Here is a 23,679-nt window from a genome sequence, read left to right as displayed (position 1 = left end):
TCAACTGTGATGTGGGGCAAAAAGGCCCCAAGCAAGGCTCATATCCTGAAGAGTGGAAGAAGCCTGGCAGAGTAATGAGAAATGGAAAGAGGAGGGCCACAGGTCTCAAGACAAAGATTCTTTTCTATTGAAAATCCACATCTGAGCAGAACTGACACCAGTCTGGAGCAGAAACTTCAGGAAAGTGTGGGTCATCTGTGCAACCACAGATGTAGTATCTTCTGCCCCACTGATAGGGAGACACTGGATTTGATACTTGCTTTTAAGATCACAGGATTAAAAATCTCTTTGATTCCTTTAAAATATGGTTGCAAAAGCCAGTTGAAAGGGCTTTTATTTTTCAATGAATCTTAGAGTTGTAAAATATTTAATACCTTAAGGGACCTAGTGCAATATCACAGCTAATATCAGAGTCCTTCCTCTAACATCTCTGACATATAAAAAGGATTCAGTTTGAATCCTTCCGTGACAAGGAGCTTACTTCTCTATGAATCATCTTTAGCTACTACACATTTCTTACACTAACCCGAACATCAATCCCTTGTAAGTATCTCCAAATGGTACCCAAAGAGGAGACCCTCCTGTTCCAATGTAACGCCTCTTACTGTTGATATTTTTCTTATATTGAGCCTCAAACCTATCTCCCTTTTACTTTGACATATTGGCTTTAGCTCTATCTTACAGATTTTTAGATTGTAGTATCCAAATCTTTAAATACCTAAACCCTACCTATCTGTGGTCCAAACCTTTTTTGACTTTTCTCCTTGAAGTTTATGTTCAATAACAAATGTTGTAGATCACTGAACATGTCTTGCCTGCTCTAACTCAGTTATTTCTTCTCCCTGCTTTAAACATGGTTCTTCTTTTGACCAAAATGCCTCGGTCACTAATGTGCCATGCAAATATTTCCTTTCAAAAGACAGCTCAGTGGCATCTTCTCTGTGAAACAGCCTCTCATTTCTTAAGCAGATTCTTGCACTCCACTTTCTGTTTCTATTATAATGAACACAAACGTCCATTCACACTCTTGTTTAAAAAGATTGCTTTGAAAAATACGCTTAATTAATCCAAGAATGACCTTCAATTTATTTTAAATATTTTAATTAATTGGTGGTAAAAGTAATCATTTTGTAGTATATTTGTTTTGGGCCTTTATCCTCATTATATATATTTTTTAAAGATGGGGCCATGTCTTTTGATTTATGTAGACCCAATTTTAAATACAATGCCAGGAGTGCAATAGGTATTAAATGTTGAATGATTAGATGGATTTACAGTAGAATTTCCAGTAGAATTCCACCAACCATAATGTATACAGATGCATCCTAGACTCTCTTGCCTACCGGAGCCTCAAATGAGATTAACTTAAAATTTCAAAACATTTGGGAGGAAGAGGTAGAATATACAGCTAGAGAAGGATGGATTGATGGGTGGATGGATGGATGGATGGATGCCTAGACGGAGGATGTGTCTGAGAGAATGGGAAGAAGGCAATATCTCTTAAAATGGGAAAAGGCAAATTAAGACATATCAGTACCAAGGTTTAAGATGTTGCTAATATTCCTTGTAGTAAATTCCAGCTCCTCTTTTCAGCTATGTAATCAAACATTTGTTGGTTTTAGAAAATAAGTGGTCTAGTAATGTTACTTGTATTAACAGGTAACAAAAGAATCTTATAAATCATACCAATAAGCTTAAAAGTAGGAAACAATTAAAATAGTACAGGATTCATTCTGGATGAAGAGCATCTGTATGTGGCTTAGGAACTCTTTATGGTACAGTCTTACCTAGGAGGTGACATTCTATATAAAAGGTAGCGTGGCACTGGAGTCCTCCATTCTGGATGGTAGCTACCAATGACCCACAAATTTAAATTTAATATCAAGAGAAAAATTATATTGTTTCTCTTCCCACTCTCTCCAGTCAGAATAAGGGTGCCTATGGAAAACTCTGTTCTATATTGCTTTTGATGGAGTGCTGTTTATTTGAACACATTTTTGGTATTTTTCATATTCTAACTACTAAAAAAAGCTCTCCAAAATTTTCTCTTTGTCATCTTTAAAGTGAACTTTTTGAAGTTATTCTTATGGAAATAATTTTGTGTCTTGGAAACTTATGATTTGGCTCATGTAAATTATACCTTAAAACATCTGGAAAATAATTTCAAGGCATATTATTTAATGTATGACAAGATTTGGTATCAATGGTCCATCTGTTCTGTATCAGCAGTGAGTGTCTTCACGTCTATGTGCTAAGTGTTTGTAACTCCGTCTCCTGCTAATTATCACTCAGCCATGAAGAAAAAAGTGATGACTGTTTTAAACTTGTAGACATAGGTCCTATCAATCAATGTTAATCTGATTATTTAATTTACACCTTTCATCACATTATTTGGAATTAAAAGCTAGAAATGTATAATTATTATTCCAGTTTTTGGATCCTTACACAAATATGAAACAATATTCATTATGCTGTACTCATCACAGAAACCCTGAAGAAAATCTGACTCCAATCTAAAAGATAATCTCTCCCCCAAATAGTAAAAAGAGGACACTAATTCCTAGATGGGTGACTTGCCCAAAGCTATATAATAAATGTTGGGCAGAACTGGAAAAGAGACCCAGATTTTATCACCTCTGATTTGTTCTGCCTTCCTGCTATGGCATGCTTTCTCTTAAGGTTTATACCAAACATAAGAGACCACTTTGAGTTAAGTAAATTAGGCAAAAGAGAGGATTTATCATACCATTTGTGATTATTTTTTCTCCTAAAGAATTAGGTTAGAGAAGTGTTTTAATATATAAACTGGAAAAACTTATAAGGACAGTGTTACTATTAGTATTAAGAGTCTTGCTGGTATGTCATTAGATTTTTAAACCTTTCTACAGGCTATAGTTTGCACAAAGGTCTAAAATGTTTCCATATTGGTGAATGAAATCATGTTGCTCAGAAATGCAGCTACCCTTGGATGTGAATAATTCAGACAAACTGTGAAGAATGCACTGCCATTGTCATTTTGTAGTTTAGCAAATAGTACTCCTAGTGTATTTGTCTCACTGATGTAAAAAGTTACATTTGGGAGTGAATTAACTTCAAATGGCCGTGAGTTGGACAGTTATGTTAAATTTGTAAATGGATAAGTAAGAGTAACAAATTTTATCAGGACGTTTGATTATTAGATATAAAATATATACATAAAACTCTAAGAGTGTTCATATTTTAAACTAACACTCTGTACTCAAATTATATGTGTTATTTGTAAGGAGAACAGAAACATTTCATGGAGGAAGGTCAAATTAGTATTTTCCAACTTACAATTTCATCTTTTTTTATCCACATAAGTATGGATGGAATGGCCTACTAATAACAAAAGATATAAACCACTCCAGACTTGACTTTACCATGAAATCTCAAATCATATTAAATAAGGCACTGATTTTCAATTTTGTAGAAAATAAACTTGGAATATTAAGTAACAGATTAAAAAACTCATTCTAATTACTTCAACCTTTTAACTATAAACTATCTAACACTTTAACTGAAATTTATTCTAACACTATTTACTATGAAATAGAATATGATCTCATTTCCCACCCTATTTTATGTTTGTCTAACTTCAATTCCCATTAACTTCAAAAATTGACTTGGCAGGGAAAATCAGCTTAGATATAAAACAGTAATCTGAACAAACATGACATGAGTGTTGGTAAGAAGTCTGGCCAACAAGTCCCGTGGGGAGTAAGAAGAAAGCAATATGAATTCTTGGTGAGCAAACATTTATGCATTAGGTACTGTGCTGGTGGTACTCTGCTAAACATGAAATCTTCTGTCAAAAGAGGCACTGGTGATTACAGGAATCATTAAAGAAAGCAGTTTTGTTTGCATGATGTTATGGACACAACAGACTCCTAATCCATTCATGATAACAAAAGCATGATCTGTTTGCTATAGTCTGCAGTCTACTCTGTTCTTCAAAAGAAGTCAGATATGAAATATGGCTGCTCATGGCAACAGTCTACCTTAGTCAACCAATATACAACCACATGCAGCTAGATGATCCAACCCCACAGTCTCAGACACACACAGCTCATCCCTCCTTTCCAGCCTTCCTACCTGCGGGGACCCTGCCTGGCACACCCTTCTCCTTTAGTTCCTCTTTGTGAATCCTATCCAGCTCAAGCTCAACATTTCTCATTTATGCTGTCCATTCTGGCCCACCAAGCTCCTTTTTTCTCTGACTACTCTTAGCATTAAGAGATTTCAGCTACCAAAACCTGACAACGAAGCCACAAAAAAAGAAAACTATAGGCCAATATCAGCGATGAACATAGATGCAAAAATCCTTAACAAAATTCTAGCAATCAGAATCTAACAACACATTAAAAAGATCATACACTATGACCAAGTGGGCTTTATCCCAGGGATGCAAGTATTCTTCAATATCTGCAAATCAATCAATGTAATACACCACATTAACAAACTGAAAAATAAAAGCCATATGATCATCTCAATAGATGCAGAGAAAGTCTTTGACAAAATCCAACATCCATTTATGATAAAAACTCTCCAGAAAGCAGGAATAGAAGGAACATACCTCAACATAATAAAAGCTATACATGACAAACCCACACCAAACTTTATCCTCAATGGTGAAAAATTGAAAGCATTTCCCCTAAAGTCAGGAACAAGACATGGGTGCCCACTTTCACCACTACTATTCAACATAGTTTTGGAAGTTTTGGCCACAGCAATCAGAGCAGAAAAAAAAATAAAAGGAATCCAAATTGGAAAAGAAGTAAAACTCTCACTGTTTGCAGATGACATGATCCTCTACTTAGAAAACCCTAAAGACTCCACCAGAAAATTACTAGAGCTAATCAATGAATACAGTAAAGTTGCAGGATATAAAATCGACACACAGAAATCCCTTGCATTCCTATACACTAATAATGAGAAAATAGAAAGAGAAATTAAGGAAACAATTCCATTCACCATTGCAACGAAAAGAATAAAATACTTAGGAATATATCTGCCTAAAGAAACTAAAGACCTATATATAGAAAACTATAAAACACTGGTGAAAGAAACCAAAGAGGACACTGCTGCTGCTGCTGCTAAGTTGCTTCAGTCGTGTCCGACTCTGTGCAACCCCATAGACGGCAGCCCACCAGGCTCCCCCATCCCTGGGATTCTCCAGGCAAGAACACTGGAGTGGGTTGCCATTTCCTTCTCCAATGCATGAAAGTGAAAAGTGAAAGTGAAGTCGATCAGTCGTGCCAACTCTTAGCGACCCCATGGGCTGCAGCCCACCAGGCTCCTCCATCCATGGGATTTTCCAGGCAAGAGTACTGGAGTGGGGTGCCATTGCCTTCTCCAAAAGAGGACACTAATAGATGGAGAAATATACCATGTTCATGGATTGGAAGAATCAGTATAGAGAAAATGAGTATACTACCCAAAGCAATCTATAGATTCAATGCAATCCCTATCAAGCTACCAACGGTATTTTTCACAGAGCTAGAACAAATAATTTCACAATTTGTATGGAAATACAAAAAACCTCGAATAGCCAAAGCAATCTTGAGAAAGAATGGAACTAGAGGAATCAACCTGCCTGACTTCAGTGATCAAGACAGTATGGTACTGGCACAAAGACAGAAATATAGATCAATGGAACAAAATAGAAAGCCCAGAGATAAATCCACGTACCTATGGACACCTTATCTTTGACAAAGGAGGCAAGAATATACAATGGAGAAAAGACAATCTCTTTAACAAGTGGTGCTGGGAAAACTGGTCAACCACTTGTAAAAGAATGAAACTAGAACACTTTCTAACACCACACACAAAAATTAACTCAAAATGGATTAAAGATCTAAATGATAGACTAGAAACAATAAAACTCCTAGAGGAGAGCATAGGCAAAACACTCTCCGACATAAACCACAGCAGGATCCTCTATGACCTACCTCCCAGAATATTGGAAATAAAAGCAAAAATAAACAAAAAGGACCTAATTAAAATTAAAAGCTTCTGCACAACAAAGGAAACTATAAGCAAGGTGAAAAGACAGCCTTCAGAATGGGATAAAATAATAGCAAATGAAGCAACTGACAAAGAACTAATCTCAAAAATATACAAACAACTCCTGCAGCTCAATTCCAGAAAAATAAACGACCCAATCAAAAAATAGGCCAAAGAACTAAACAGACATTTCTCCAAAGAAGACATATAGATGGCTAACAAACACATGAAAAGATGCTCAACATCACTCATTATCAGAGAAATGCAAATCAAAACCACAGTGAGGTACCATTTCACGCCAGTCAGAATGGCTGCTATCCACAAGTCTACAAGCAATAAATGCTGGAGAGGATGTGGAGAAAAGGGAGCCATCTTACACTGTTGGTAGGAATGCAAAATAGTTCAGCCACTATGGAGAACAGTGTGGAGATTCCTTAAAAAACTGGAAATAGAACTGCCATACGACCCAGCAATCCCACTTCTGGGCATACACACTGAGGAAACCAGAATTGAAAGAGACACATGTACCCCAATGTTCATCACAGCACTGTTTATAATAGCCAGGACATGGAACCTAGATGTCCATCAGCAGATGAATGGATAAGAAAGCTGTGGTACATATACACAATGGAGTATTACTCAGCCATTAAAAAGAATATATTTGAATCAGTTCTAATGAGGTGGATGAAACTGGAGCCTATTATACAGAGTGAAGTAAGCCAGAAAGAAAAACACCAATACAGTATACTAATGCATATATATGGAATTTAGAAAGATGGTAATGATAACCCTGTATGTGAGACAGCAAAAGAGACACAGATGTATAGAACAGTCTTTTGGACTCTGTGGGAGAAGGAGAGGGTGGGATGATTTGGGAGAATGGCATTGAAACATGTATAATATCATATATGAAACGAATCGCCAGTCCAGGTTCTATGCATGATACAGGATGCCTGGGGCTGGTGCACTGGGATGACCCAGAGGGATGGTACGGAGAGGGAGGTGGGAGGGGGGTTCAGGATGGGGAACACGTGTACACCCATGGTGGATTCATGTTGATGTATGGCAAAACCAACACAATATTTCAAGTAATTAGCCTCCAATTAAAATAAATAAATTTACATTAAAAAAGAGAGATTTAAGCTGCCATGCATACACTTCTGTGTAATATTTTACACATTTTTCACTGAAAACTCTTTCTCTTCAATAAGCATAAACATCTTGACAGTGGTGACTCTCCATTCATTCCTTTTTTCATACGCTCCCACAGTATTTCACACAATACTGAGCACATGGGAAACAGTCAATAAACACACTAAATATTTTTTAATAAACTGAGAAAAGATATTTTGGAATAACACAAAGAGTGGTGATGATAAACTTATAGATGGATGTTGCTAAACAAAAGGAAATGGAGTATAAATCTTCTGAACAAAACCCTCTTTTAAAACAAAAGGATAAAGTACTAAGTTATGCCCTTTCTTGGTTTAGATAGGTTTCCTTATATCATCATAAAGTCCTTGCTTTCCAACAGACACGGTTATAGCAGTTATACTGATTTGTATTACATCCCTAGTAAACATAAATTTGCACTGTGTTCCATTTGCTATAGGATCAGAAGTTTATGTCAGGTGCAATGTTCCTTGCCGTTTAAAAGTTTCAATAGGTTATTGATAAGAATGAAGCTATATCTCATCTTCAAGGCAAACAATAATGAATTTTAAAATCCCATTCCTCTTAATATAGTCATTTACTTTATCTTCAAATTGCATTCTATTTTAATGCTTGATTTGTACTTTTGTGTATGGGTTATCATTTTTTGTATTAGCATGCAGTTGATATGTATCTTGTACAAAATCCACTGCTATAAAAATATTTTTCACTATATCAAAAATGATGTTTTCCAAAATAGTAACTTTTAAAGTTATAAAAGCTCAAGCATTTAACTGAGAACCTTAGATGCTATGGTAACATCAGAATGTTCATTAGATTAACATGAAGGTAAAACTGTCAAAATACTGTATTAAATATTAACTGAAGTCAAAGTTCCTCCATTTTACCTTTAATTGTTTGACAGAAGTGTGAAGAATAGTCAGATCTTTTATTATTATGTCTTTGGATTCACAAATTCTTCTTACTCAGAGTTACCTGGATAAATTAGTGGTAGCTCTCAAGTACAGTGAATTTTGAGTATGTTTTGCAGAACATTCAGGTAAAACAAAAGTAAAATCTGAGCTCTATGAAATACACATCCAAAACATTTAACTTACCTCCAGTAGATGAGAATACCCACAAGAACCACTAGACAGATAAAAGTCAGGGCCGACACGATCACAAGGGGTATAACTGCCTTCTTCTCGGATTCCAGCCCCTCAGCTAGACCAATACGAGACTCATGGCTACTATTACTGGCCTCTGTAGTCGGAGAAAATTGAGAAAGTTGATATTTAAGCTTGAGGGAAAAGCACAACATTTTTCAACTGAATAACTGCAATCTTCTTGCTGTTGCTTACCTTTAAAATTTCTCTGACCCAAAGCTTAAAAGTAAGGCAGTTACAAAATAAATGAGTCATAGGTGTGAAATATACTGTGTGGGGAATTTAGTCAATAATTATGCAATATCTTTATGGTAATAGACTTATTGTGGTGATCAATTTGAAATGTTCAGAGGTATCGAATCACTATGCTGTGCAGCAAGGACTAACCTGGTGTTACAGATCAATTACACTTCACAAACAAACAAGCTCATAGAAAAAGAGAAAAAAAGGAAGGCAGGCTATCAGAGCTCAGGAACTATAATATCCAGCAAAGACTGGTAACCAGGAAGCAAAATATTGCCTTGAAAAGCTTGTGAAAGGAAACTAAAGTATTAAAATAAAAACTATTCAGTTTTTTAATAAAAATGATCCAGAAAAACAATGCTACTTACTGAATCACCATATATAATCTTGATTTCCCAAAATAAATTGTAGTGGAAATATTTTTCATCCCACAGTTAGGTAAATAATTAGGAGCAATTAATAATTTCATAAAGAGAGACTCTTAGGATAACTCTTCTTACATTAAGATAACCCTTCAATCCAGCAAACTATTTAAAATTTAGACATTTTGAATTCCCTTATTGCCAACTGTTTTTCTCTATCAAAAATAAAAATACTTTTGCATGTGAATTGAAGGAATGCACAGATCTAAGGCATTCTTTTTAAATACACAAGTGTAAATTATGAAAAAGTCTAAATTCTGTCCTTGGGTTATTTTAGAAGATAGCAAATAACTATTTTTTTGTGACAAATCAGGTACATTTTTGTTCTAGAACTTCAAAATCACTGCAAACAAAGCTATCTTTCTAAGTTGTTAAAAAACGTTTTAGAACTTCAGAGTGTCAGTGACCAGTCACAATTCCTCCCTTCTACTTTGAGGTATGTGCAGTGGGAAACCAAGATGATTGTACATCAGAACCCTAACAGGATGCTACAACAAGCTGACACCACTACAAACTAACAGTCCTTATCCTGTCCACCTGTAGGATCTCTGGAGTAACTAAGTTTAAATTCCTCATCAGAGTCTACCTTGCTTCCAACATATATGGTACATCTGGTATAAAAGTACCTTGGTATACTAAGTACCATACTCTTAGTGATAGACAATGGGCATTAATTTAATTGAAAATAATATCAATTTAATGGAAAATATCTGAGGATAAATTTGACAGTCACAGATTCATAAATAGAGCACTGAAATATGTCTAACTGGAGAGAACTTGAGAGTTAAAACGATAGACTCCTTCTGTAAAGACAGGTGATGCAGAAAGGGTCAAGAATTTAATCCACATATAGGAAATGCATCAAAGGATTATAAGTGGCAACCAAATATTCCAAGATGTGTATTTTTATAATTACAGAAGCATTTGTGAGAAAAAAATGGAATTCAAAGTTGTGACTGGAAATAATGAAACTGTTTAAAAAGTGGGAATATTGTAAGTCAGTTGATCCTTGAGCTGTAGTTAATATTCTTATGAGAGAAGGCTAAACTTCACCTTCTATTACATTAACCATACACTCTGGTCATTACCTACTGTGGGGAGACTTATTCAGAAGCCTAAGTTTGAATGCACTGGTATTGCTTTATGAAATTTAGGAAAGCATTTTGTTTCATACACAATTGTCTTCCCATTTTTTTCCTATTGTTACAATAGAAATAGTTTGTGGTTAATAAAGGAAATAATCCACTTAGCAAAGTCTCTGGTACCTAGAAATTACAAAGGAAGGTTAGTATTATTATCTATTTCAGTCATTCTTGAAGTAGGTCCCCCAGAATAGTGGCATCGGCATCACCTGAAACTTGTTAGAAATGTATATTTAGGGCCCTTCTTCAACCATCCCAAATCTACTGAAAAAGAGACTCTGTAGGTAAAACTCAGCAATCGATGTTTTAACAAACCCTCTGGGTGATTCTGATCCACATTAAAGTTTAAGAACCAATGATGTACATTAACTTACATACAAAGTGAGTTTATATAATTTCACTAGTCTTCAATGACCACAAATATTCATTGCAGTAGGCACATAGCTGTATGTGTGTATATATATGTATTTAGATGTGTACATATCTCATTTATATAGATGTATGTACATACATATATATGAGATATGTCTGATCAAATATGTGATACATATGTCAGATATATAACACGTGAAATATGTAACAAATCACAATATATATATATGTCATGCATACTATATACATGCATTATACACACACATGCACACATTCAGAATCTTGTATGTAGACTTTACTCATAAGTTCTCTGGGATGTCTGATTTTAAAACAAACCTTTTAATTAGGGAATTGGAATGATAAAGCCAAGATAATTACATATAATGAAACCTAAATATTTTATATGAGCTACCACATGAAAGTAAAAACAATCAACTGGCTGCTTTGTATACTATAATGAAGAGCAACTAGTTATACTGCTTTTTATATTCATTAGTTGACACTAAAATATGTTTGGATATGGCTCCATAGTATATATGAGTTACCTAAATAATAAGGCAAGAATGTGCTAATGATTAGGAAATAAATAAGAATAATATTGGTTTACAAATTAAGCATTATTTATATTTATATATATTCTACTGTTCTCAATCATGAAAATGAAGTCTCTAAGAGACAGACACCAATGACACGTTTCCAGTCTTAGTTTTTTTTATTAACTTCCTGTGTGACCTTGATCAAGCAGTCTAGTATCTTTAGGACTCAGTCTATGCATTCATAAGTTGCAGGTACTAATATCTGTCTTATCTATATTATTTTGAGGAGCATGTCTTATAAATTATTCTACATTCTAAAAAATAGGTAATAAAATGGTAAGTTTCAGAATTAGTCTATATGCATTTGATAGAGAGGCATTTTCAATTATTGGATAAGACAAACTACATATGATTTTTTAGATATGTTTTAAAAACAGGCAAGAATTTTCCCCTATATGATCTTATTTATGTCATCAATTACATTACTTGATGCTGTTAGATGTTATATTCATATTGTTTTCTCCTCATCAGTAGGAAAACATCCTCAAATTAAATAAATCTAATTAGTGCATTGAAGAGAAAATACAGTAATTTTGGTCAGTCATTTCAGGTTTGACATTTTATAGTATATAGTCTTTTCATAACAGATAATCTAGCAATAACATATAGATGATGTCACTATAAAATAAGATAGAAAAATGGATGCATTCCTGATGTTTTCTTTTTAAATCAATCTAATAAAAATTAAAAAACCAAAAGAACTATAATTGAAGCCGGATAACAATTCATATATAAGGCAATACTAATGAATATGGTGACCCATGTATTATACTTATTTTCACATAACAGAGTTTAAGTGTTGAAAACTGGAATGCAATGCTAAGTAGGTATCAAATCAGAATGTAAAGAAACTTCTCTATCAAAATGTACACGCTTTTAATTGCTGCTGCACTGAAGGAAAAGTACATAACTCATTCAAGGAAAGGAAATAACAAAGAGGAAAACTATCCTAATAAGACTGGTATCTATGTTCTGGATTTTAAATACCTACTTTTACAAAATAATAGTGCAAGATGTTACTTTATTTTTTGACTCACTGTTGAGATTTAAATATTTTTCATTGTTTATTTAAAAAGATGCCTTAAAATATAGTAAAAGCAAATTATAAAACTTAAGATCAAGGCAATGAAATTATCTAGTATTTCATATTCTTAATGGCATTGAATTTCCCCTTTCTGCACCGCCCCCCGCCACCCCCCGGCATCTAAAGCAAACATCTGTATTATATATACTGCAAGCAATCTGCTGGAAGAAACATCTGGCTATAAATTAGTTTGCATAAAATACATTAACAAATGAAATGCATTTCTACAGAAAATGTTCTTGTGTTGTACACCTTGTCATACAATACCTATACATATTATGCATATTAATGGCCATTATCTAACTTCTTAGAAAGGTATGTAACAAGTATAAAGTAGAAGGTATTTTGTTAGTTCACACTGCCCTCTTTAGGCAATGTTAAGGTAATCAAAGAGACATTCTTAAAAAATTAAATCTTAAAAAAATATCTTACCATTAAACTTTCAAAACATAGCAATAGAACTTTTTTCTAAAGTCCCCAATCTGATGTGGATGTCCAAAATATCTAATTGCTTTCCACTGAGTGGGTGAGAGAGAGACACATATGTCGTATTATATCAGAGTTTGTAATTCGATATTTAGTTGGCAATGTAATTTAGAATATGCATAAATATCAAAACTAAAATCATCCAAAATACACTCCAATCTATTATTTAAAAAGCAGTGTACTAAAAATGTATTATATACACATAATTGCTCTCACATATAACAGGCATCTTGTGGAATATGAAAGAATTGACAATAGAAATCATCTTATCTGTTTTGGAGAGAGTTAATCTAAGGATAAAAACACATTCAGTATTTCTTTGAAATAATGAAAAAAATCAAATTTTAAAACCTGTAAATTGATTTATAAATATCCTGACTTTTAAAAACGATGGCCATTTTACCAAATACCTCTTTCCAAGATTTTTCTTTTTTTTTTTTTGAGGCAGAAAGCCATCACACCTCAATCTATCCTTTGGATTCGTAACTAACCTGCCTCTGAAATGTTGAACACTTCTGAATGCCCGCTAGTAATAGTCGGTGTTGAGGACTGTGGGGATCCAGGAGTTATTTCTGAGTCACCTGTTTCCAGTACCCCATCACCATCTTTTTCATTAATATCAGGAAAACTGAAATCTGTGGAAGTCTCATTATCATTAAGGCTATCTGAGGCACCTTGCCCTGATCCACTCTCTTCATCACTGGTAAGAACTGCCCAAGCGTTAGATTCTGGACTGAAAGGAAGCAGGGTATTGTGAGTCTGAACATCATTTTCCTGTTTTCCATCATTGTGCTTCTGGGGTGGCACATTTGTTGGTGGTGATTTATCAGGACTTCTGTCCATATCAGTCTGATCGTCTGATATGACACCTGTGATTCTATTTCCTTCTTCAGAATTCTGAGATAGTGCATATGAGATTGGGTTATTCTGATCCACAGAACTGTTCTGCTGGGTGTCTGAGTCATTCATCACCTTTTCCTGTGATTCTCTATAGGAGAAGCATGACATACACCTATTGATGGATAAGCCATCCTTATCTCTGTCATCATAATCATCATCACCGTAATCATCAATATCACCATTGTCACCACCACCCACCAAATTGGCATCAGATCGGGCACTTTGAATTGGCTCAGAAGTTGTTCTGGAAGGAAACAGCAACTTGGTTGTGGTTACAGAACCATTCTTGTTGGGAGAAATGGCTGAAATGGAAACATACACATTTCCTAAAGGGACAGAAGGATCAGCAGTTACAACTGGATCAGAAACAACTGTAGGAATACCAGCCAATACCTCATCGGTGACAGGGCCCTTGGTGGAGGTGAAGACTTCATCAGAATAAACAAGCTTATTTATAAGCGTATCTGGTGGTGCAACTGATAAAACAGGAGTAGCAAATGCATGCCTTCCTTCTGGAGGAAAGGCCTGGTTAAGCTCCAAATTGGCAGTTTGGAACAACTCATCATTACTGTACAATGAAGGTACTGTTTGGTGGGAACTTTCGCTTTTATGCAAAAGTGGTTCAGAATATTTCTCACTTGCATAAGAAATGGTTAAAACTTGAAGTGAAGCAACATGCGTATTAGGAGTAGATGATACATCAGAGATTGGTACAGATGGAGAGTGCAGCGTATTTTCCCTTGAAGCGGCACTGGATGCCATGAGATGTGGTACTGTAGAACTAATGTGATCGACCTTGGGGGTTTCAACCACTATTGGGTCACTAGGCACAGCTGGCAGAGCAGTTTTAAGCAACAAGTCAACACCAGAAGCCTGAAAGGAAGGTTGCAGCAATACTTCAGTACTAAAAGAAGCTGAGGGCTCATAAACTAAGAGCTGAGTTGAAGGAGATAACATTTCACTAGAAGTAGGGTCAGAGGATGCTGGCTCTGAGTGTGCACTAAGCGCAGGTTTAAGTGAAGTGTCACCAAATGCTTGAGATACAGCGTGTGAAGACTGAACTGGAAAGTTATTTTCTGGAATTTGACTAATCTCATGATCATAAACCTTAGTGGCAGTAAAAGCAAGAAGCTCTGGGAGGATGCCCTCTGGGCTAGAAGTGGAGGCAGAGGATTCTTGTAAAGAGGCATTCAATGTATTTACACGATCATATGGGTCAGGCATGACTGTGCTTTCAGAGGGGTAAACCAGGTCACTGAAAGAAGAAATGTGCCGCTCTGTCTCCTCTCCGTGTATTCTGTCACTTTTAGAAAGTAGCTTGTTATCGTCACCAGACATAGAGGTTGGATATGTAAATTCAGCTACAGAAACGGGTGAAGATATGTTAAGGGCTGTCAGACCGTCTGTGTCAGGCACAAAAAATTCACTATCAGAGGAGGCTCCAGACCACTCCCCATCACCAGAGAGCCCCTGAGTGGGCTGCAGCAACAATGCGCTTGGGGTTACTAAGGGAGACTCGGGCATCGGTAGGTGGTGACTAGGACTGCTAGATAAGGAACCCTGAACAGAATCACGCCCAGGTACCGCAGAACTGTCAGAAACCCTGAAGAGGTGTTGGGAGCCCTCCTCATTAGTTAAGGCATAAGAAGGTTCAGGCCCTGAAGAACGTGCATGCATCATGACATCACTGCTGGATGCTTCAGCTGGAGAAAACACAAGCGTTTGATAAAGAACAGCAGGCTTGCTAGCACCAAATTCCAAGGTCTCCGAAGCAGCACGCGTAGTGATCTGATGCGACACGGCATCAGAATATGGAGCAAGGCTGGGCTCTAACAGCAAATCACCCCCAGCCACCGGCAGAGAAACATGCAGGGACCCCTGATCGCTCTCAAGAGCTGCAGTAACTTGCGGAAGGATCTGAGAGATCGTATACACACGGTGAAGCAATTCACTACTGGAGGAAGCGGAGGAAAATGGGAGCAAAGGCGCACCATCATAGGAAGACAGGATGGATTCGACTGACACACCGACACTGGGAAATACAGGTGTAGCATGCAAGGCCCGATCACTACTTGAAGCAGCAGGGGTAGTGTTGAGGGTCTGGTTGTCAAGCAACAAGGGGGTGACTAGAGGAAAGACTTCACTACTGTAGGAAGGTTGGAGAGGTGCCTCACCATTGTACACTGGTTGAGTTGTCTGCGCGTGTACCACGTTGACGGTGGGGACCGAATGGTGTTGTCCGGAGGACGGAGTAAAAGCGTGAGGTGTCACCTCAGTGGGGAAGTACGCAAAGGTAGAATACTGTGGCATTCGCACATCTGAGACCGAGGGACCCTGTGACAGCAGTGGGCCTGGAGGAGAGGATTCTGTTGTCTTCTCAGATTCGTCACTATCCACGTCGGTGTAATTAGTCTGGAGAAGGCTCTCTCTACCTGACCCGACATCGGGCAGTGTCGTCACGTCTGTCGTACTAGGAAACCACACATTTCCATCAACGGAAGGATCCTTGAGAGATTCTTCCGAACCTGAGGAGGCTGAATCTTCTGAAGCATTTCTCGCAGATTCTGGGATAAAGACATCGTATGTGACGACCTCTGGGTTTTCTGAAGGAAATACACCGCCATGGGGTGTGTTCTCAGAGACGAATGGCACAGCGGAAGTTGCGGGACTGGAGCCGGAAGAATCATCGGCTCCTGGATCGAGCTTGAAACTGGTCAATAAACTCTCTTCCTCACTGATATCAGTAGATACCTCTTGCGATTCCGTCGTAGAAACTGTATCTGAATATTCCACCGTCCCGGACAAGTTCATCTGTGGAAATCGGAGAATGGTTTGAGAGTCGTCACTTGAAGAGGCTGAAGTGCCTGCCAGAGTGAGAGGGGGAGGCTGGGTCACAGTCTGTGAAGTCGAAGGAACGTCTTTTTCTGGGTCTAATTCAGTGACCGGCTGGGAAGTGGAATCTAAAGATATGTTGGGAATACCACTCTTTCCAGAGAACTCGCTTCCTCTTGCTGGGGAGCGGTTAGTCTTAGCCTCGTTGTATTTGGTCCCCACTCGGTTGTAATTTGTTGTGGTAGGAATCTGAGGTTCCTTTCTCCTAATCTGGTTTGTGGCACCGTCTCTACCAGGATTCACAGCAGTGTCTCCTTCCATGTCCTTTCCCTCTTCTTCCTTTGAAAAGCAAGTAAGATTTAATGGGATATAAGGAAATTAGAGAAAAGTGATTTTTTTTTTTTTTTTTAGTTCTACCAGTGTATTGCTACCAACCCATCTCCCTCCACCCTTCTCATGCACGCGTGCTCAGTCATGTAACCCCATGGACTGCAGCCCTCCAGGCTCCTCTGTCCATGGACTTTTCCAGACAAGAATATTGGAGTGGGTTGCCATTTCCTTTTCCATGAAATCTTAATAATATCTTAAACTGCATTATACTGTGATTCTTCACTCGTGGGATTTTGGAAACTTCTCATAAAGCACCACCCCTCTAGAAGACACGCCTCTATCTTGTAACCAGTATTATCCACACTTGAGGGACAGTAATTCAACTCAACGAAAATATCTTATGGCTGCTTCTTAAAATTTTACTTTATGGAAGTAATTAATAGATATCACAGCTTTGAAAAGGAGACACAGTGTAGTGGTATTTACTTACTGAGAGTGTTATTTAACATGGCATTTATTTTCTTGTGTTTATATTTCTCTGTTTAGTTCATCTGGCCACAAGCTAAATAATAATTAGCTTCTTGTAAAATGGCAATAAAACAACTTATTTCAAAGATCAAAGTAGTTGTATATTCAGACTATTTGTATGTATTCAGAATACATCACAATTTTAAAGCTATCCTAACAGGAAAGTTTAAGACTGGAAGAGGTTTTTGGCTTTGTTCGTTTTTGTTTTAAATACTTTTCCCTAGGAGTTCATCTTAAACCTAGGCAGACATTTTTAACAACTGGTCAAAATATGGGCCTAGTTCTAGTCATTTAATTTTGTGTTTCCTTTAGAAATACCACTCAGGTGACTCATGAGCACTTAGTTACTATGATGGCCCAGGAGTGATCTGGCTAGAGGTTAACCAAAATCCATGGTCTCTTTTTATTTAAACTGTATATATTATAATATGTCTATTCATATGTTTAAAACATTGAATTGCCAAACATATTAAGATATGATATTTTTTGTTCACATGGGACATGGATTTGTCAGTTTCGTAGCACTGTCATCTATTAGATCTTTTAAGATCACGCTCCTTGAAAAAAAGAAAAAAATGACCAAGTACAAATTGGTCAGTGAGAACCTGACCAATATCAGTAGAAAGAATCTGAATCTTAAGCCATGTGTGCTCATGAGCTTTTGTCTCAAACACACAGAAAGCTACATGTATGAAACACAAGATTTCAAGCTTAATGACTGCATTGTTATCTACAGCTTAATTATTCAGTTGGTTTAAAGTGGTTTTTTAATCTTAAGGCATATGCGACAATCCTGAGAAGTGAGTCAGCCTTAATGCTCTGGATTGTATTAATGCTAAAATGGATATTCTCTTAGATTCTCCAGATCCATTTCCTCCCTAGTAGTATTCCTTGATAAAATTTTGCATTCTGATTGATGCCATGTTCACAAGGACAACTAGAAGATTTTACCACATAATTTCCTGAATAAATATTCTTCTCATCTTCAAGCCCCAAAACTTCATGCAAAAGGAAATAAGAACAGTTTGCCTCGGCTCACTCTTGGTGGAAAACACTCTTCTTTCCTTAGAAGTTCTTACAAACATTTGCTTTATAATTTGATACAGTTTTGGTGAAGATCAGTGTTAACCTTAGCAATATGTAGTTTCTGAATTCTTTCTCACTTTTCTAAATCTGGATACTTGCCAGTTTTCTGGTATCACACCACACTCTTACCCTCTACCAAGACATTTAAACTTTGCTCTATTTGCTCTATTAAAATTTGCTCTGCTCTATTCAAACCTCCATTTTCTTCTCTCCTCATTCTCAGCAGATGGTTTTCCTGATTACAGAGGCAGTAGAAGCCACCAGACAAAAACTCAACTCTTACTAGCATTAAAACATCAAAACCCACCAGGACCAACCAAATCGACCTCCGCTCTTCTCATCCTGTTGTAACAGAGTTGTTGTTCTACTTCCTTTCTAATTTCTGCATTTGTGTTCTAATCCATTCTCTATCATCCTCTCAGGAACTGAACACAACTATTTCCCTCCACTTTGTATTTTCAATTTTGCTTTCTTAAATGGATCACTCTTACCAGCTAAAACCCAGATCACTCCTATTTAAAACGAGCATAATGGAAAATCTCCTATTCAACGCCTAGTATTCATTTTACCTCTCCCCTTTTCTTCACAGTAAAGTTCCCAAAACACATGTCATCTATCTTCTCTATATCCTCTGACAATTTCTTTTCTTTAGAACTTTTATTTTTTGGTAAGTTTTTTTTTTTTTTTTTTGCTTCATTGTGCAGCATGTGGGATCTTAGTTCCCTGGCCAGGAATTGAATCCATGCCCCCTGCATTGGAAGCGCTAAGTCTCAACCACTGGACCACCAGAGACTAGAAGTCCCTGATCTGACAATTTCTTTCAAATTCCACATACCATTGCTTCTCTTCCTCTTTGCTTATTATCCCACACAAACCTCCTTTATCATCCTCCCACTATAAGCTATGTAGACTTCTATAACATTGTTCTTAAAACATAATGCCAGTCACCCTTTATTCTGTTACATTTTTGGGGAATAAAAACTATACACACACGAAACACAAATTTCTCTTTCATCACTGTGAGATTCTTAGAATCTGAAGAAGGTGATGGACCTTTCATTAATCCAGCCAACTAAGTCTTGTACATTTCTATGGGATCATACTGTCTCATGTCAACGTTTCAAGAAGAACATAAGATTCATGTTCTATGATTACTTTATATATATATATATGAAAAAACAAATATTTTAATGGACACTGTTTCCCAAGATTAAGTTATTGTGAATCTTTCCTCCTCTATGGTTTTCATATGGATCACACCTGTTATCCTTTATGATATCTATTAAAATTTTTTATTGAAAAGCCTTGATTGTGCTGGAGATAGTTTGTCTTTCAAAGTCAGGCATTCCTATTGGAAGAAAACTTGAGGAACATTCCCGAAACTATTCATTTCCACGTTGTTGTTGTTGTTTACTTGCTCAGTCATGTCTGACTCTTTTGCGACACCATGGACTGTAACCTGCCAGGCTCCTCTGTCTATGGGATTGCCCAGGCAAGAATACTGGAGTGGGTTGCCATTTCCCTCTCCAGGGCATCTTCCCAACCCAGGGATTGAACCTGCATCTCTTGCATTGGAAGGCATATTCTTTACCACTGAGCCACCAGGGAAACCCATATTCAGGCTTAAAACCATTACTGATACATTCCAGGTGTTTGCCAACTTCTATCATTCATTCCTGCATGAATCAATGAAGGTGAATAGTGTTATGAACTGTGTTTGTGTCCCCTCTAAATTCACATGCTGAAACCCTACCCTTTCAAAGTGACAGTCTTAGGAACTGGGGCCTTTGGGAATCATTAGTACTAAATGAGGCCATAGGTGGAAGCCTCATGAATGGGATTCATGCCTTTATATTGAGTCATGAAAGGTTGCTTCTTCTGTTCTTCTCCACCATGTGAGGACACAAGTATGCAGTCTACAACTGGAAGGGTGTTTGACACACATCACACACACACACAGATATGCTTAGCTGAATTCTATTGTGAACTCTTGGTGAAATGTGGACTGCTCATTTTGCTAAAATAGTCCTTTGTAAGAGAGAATTGCCATAAGATAAAAAATCACTGAAATAACGGTTCATGTGAAAACACAACCTAACCACTATTTACAGCTAGATAAGAATATTCGTTTTCACAAGTTATCAGCTCATACACATATATGTACTAATGGACACATTCCTACTACCATTAACAATAGAAAACCTGGATTTAACATATTATCTCAGTTCTGGTGAATAGCATATTTGGGCTTAGGATGAAATATAAGATACAAACAGTCATTTTCTCTCTATTTCAAAACTTAGGACAATGTTAAAATTTATAAATATCCTTAAAGGCCCATTTACTTCAAGGACCTTGTGCTGGCAACAGACTTTATAATATGCATAGTCCAAACAAAAATAATCAAATTAAATGGGCAAAAGAATATATACACTTTATATTCTGGTTCACATTTATTATCAATCTATCAATCACTGGTTAAGTTAGTCAAAAATAAGCTGTAGCGACATTATGAATTGCTTAAATATTACTTTAGTTTGTTAGAAACATTTAGAAAATGAAAAAGTTCCAATTTGCAACTACAGTTCATAGCTATCATTATTTTTAAAGTCCATCATTTTTCTAATTATCAACAAACCTTTCCTATCTCTTTTTAAAAACTATACCAATTAAAGTGTCTTCCAACTTCTTCATAAAACTCATGTTATTAATTATACATTAATCTACAAAGCTCAGCAACTAGTGCTACAAACAATGAATCATGCATGCAACACGAACTTTTTATTAACGCAACATCTGAAACCTAACCAATAATTCAAAATAGACTTTTTAATATTTACGCACTTGAATAAAAAATAGCTATGATACCTTGATTATTTCTTCAGTTCCAATTAATTCGGGAAAGAGGTCAAGTTCTACAAAATTAAAAACAAAATTATTAACATTTTTATTCAACTATTTCAGCTTTATTGGTCTACTTTTGGATGGAAAGAGAGAAAAGGAAAAAAAAATAATACTGTTAGCTTGGAAAATACAGAATTGCTCAAAGAAAATTTCAAATTTCAGTTTCCAATACTGCTGAACATTACATAACACAGCACTATGTAAACGAACAGGAAACTGCACTCAAAACCTCGATCTCTATCCTCCACTCCAACTCCTTTCCCTATTTCCACCCCAACTATGATTGAAACTAAGAAGGGAAAAGAAGCCAGTGAGACTGATATTACTGGGTGCAAAGAAACCCAAGTAACTTTTCATCAGTGCAGACTTACTGCTGATAAAAGCATAGCTGGGAAAATGTCAGGGGATAAGTGACAGATACTCTTATTCAACTACTTATTCCTTAAGGTCTTCTTCTGACTGAAGGTCAAATAGTTATTTTTTTTTAATTAATTAATTTTTGGCTGTGCAGGGTCCTCAGTTGCTGCGTGAGGGGCTTTCCCTAGTTGTGGTGAGCAGAGGCTACTCTATAGTTGCGCTGCATGGACTTCTCTTGTTGCAGAGCATGGGCTCTAGAGCATGGACTTGGTAGTTATTACACATGGACTTTGCTCAGAAGCATGTGGAATCTTCCCGGACCAGAGATCAAACCCACGTTCCCTGGATTGGAAGGAAAATTCTTAACTACTGCCCAACCAGGGAAGTCCCAAATAGTTCTTTTCACTCTTCAGATTTGGGCTTATACATATTTGTACACAGGGTGCTGCCCCAGGTAGAAGTGAGAATGTTTTCTAGCAGGTCCAGCCTGGATTGGCAGCAGAAGGACAGACCAGAGTGATTCCCATGACTTCTTCCCAGGGATACACAACTAATACTGCTTATGAAAGGAATGTAAGGACCAGGATCATTTAAGTCTGACTTTCCCAACTGGACAGAATCAGCATATTTCATGTTGCTGTGTCATGCTTAGTCGCTCAGTTGTGTCTGACTCTTTGCGACCCCATGGACTATAGCCTGTCCATGGGGATTCTCCAGGCAAGAATACTGGACTGGGTTGCCAAGCCCTCCTCGAGGGGGATCTTCCCAACCCAGGGATCAAACCCAGGTCTCCCACATTGCAGGCAGATTCTTCACCATCTGAGCCACCAGGGAAGCCCATGAATACTGGAGTGGGTAGCCTATCCCTTTTCCAGGGGATCTTCCAGATCCAGGAATCGAACCAGGGTCTCTGGCACTGCAGGCGGATTCTTTACCAGCTGAACTACCAGGGAAGCCCAGTCTGAGGATAGCTTAATCCTAAAACAAGACCCATCAGTAAATGTTAGAAAAGATGAGGAGCTACCAATAGTTCTCTCTCTCCAGTAAGGAATCTAGGCCCTCTGCCAAGTTACCAAAGGGCTTGAGGACCACTTATCCTCACTCTTCATCCAAGCTGCATCAGGGAGACAGAAGTCAGAGTAACTATTAGGGCTTGAGCATTATTACAAAGATACCTTTCTTATTCCTATTATTTTAGAGAATCTATCCCATCTCCAAAGTTTATGCTTTTCACTATCCTAAAGCTGTTTATGTTCTATTTTTTTATGCCTCTATAGATCCTCAAAGGAAATGCATGTTCTACAGAATTTTCAAAGGCATAAATGAACTAACATTAAGTATTTATCAAATCCAGGCCTCCTTTATCCTATAAACTGGATTGGGTTTATTTTCATGAAAAAACTTCTAGGTACTAAGAAATGTAAAACTATAAAATACAGTAATATGCTTGAATTTTATTTAGAAGAGAATTCAAGTAAAATATAGAAGCCCAGCCCCCATGAGGTTTTAGATAAAATTAATACTACTGACTAGTTAAATATTTTAAAGTTACTTACCCTGAACAATTTTTGGTGCAATAAAAATGAAAATAGTCACTGTAAACAGTCATATCTTAAATTTTAACTCTCAATTATTATTATTTTCTTGTTAAAACTAACCATGAAAGAATCTGACAACTTTCATTTGGATCTTTAGTGTTCTCCTTTTTCTATTTTTGTCACCATGAAACCTCTTACTCACCCTGTTTTTCATGTTATTTAGTCTTTACTTTTTAAAATTAAAATGATTTCAATAGTCTGATACAACTGTGTCTCTATAACCTTCAAGGAAACCAATATAATGTGAATTTAAAAACGGGATTCAACTTAACTGTGAGAGAGAAATAAAAAGAACTTTTAATATGATTTTCTAAAAATTACAATTAGAGAAGTTCATGCATGTAAAAATCTCCAATTTCAGTATATGAGACAATACATAATTTTATTAAAAATATTTTTATATGGAGTCACAGCTTTTTATGTACTTTAAAAATACTTTAATATTAATAAGGGCAAA

The 23,679-nt window shown here is 36.6% G+C and overlaps 1 protein-coding gene across 7 annotated transcripts in view; it reads right to left on the bottom strand.

The window, feature by feature from the left end:
• PTPRZ1 (protein tyrosine phosphatase receptor type Z1) overlaps positions 1-23,679 on the bottom strand; it is a 209,875-nt gene that overhangs the window by 36,169 nt on the left and 150,027 nt on the right. For 4 of the 7 annotated variants that reach the window (XM_024990491.2, XM_010804402.3, XM_024990492.2 and 1 more), the window contains exons 11-13: positions 21,232-21,278; positions 13,179-16,758; positions 8,295-8,439 (exon numbers count right to left, since the gene is read on the bottom strand). In XM_024990491.2, coding sequence (XP_024846259.1) covers positions 8,295-8,439; positions 13,179-16,758; positions 21,232-21,278 — 3,772 coding nt within the window. Of the gene's footprint in view, positions 1-8,294; positions 8,440-13,178; positions 16,761-21,230; positions 21,279-23,679 lie in introns of all 7 variants that reach the window. The other 3 variants (XM_010804404.3, XM_010804405.3, NM_001192272.4) reach the window with 2 other exon arrangements.

This window comes from Bos taurus, chromosome 4 (genome assembly GCF_002263795.3).
Source record: "Bos taurus isolate L1 Dominette 01449 registration number 42190680 breed Hereford chromosome 4, ARS-UCD2.0, whole genome shotgun sequence".
Lineage (NCBI taxonomy): Eukaryota > Metazoa > Chordata > Mammalia > Artiodactyla > Bovidae > Bos > Bos taurus.
The sequence above is the reverse complement of the archived record's forward strand: the minus strand, read 5'-3'. Positions and strand labels throughout refer to the sequence as shown.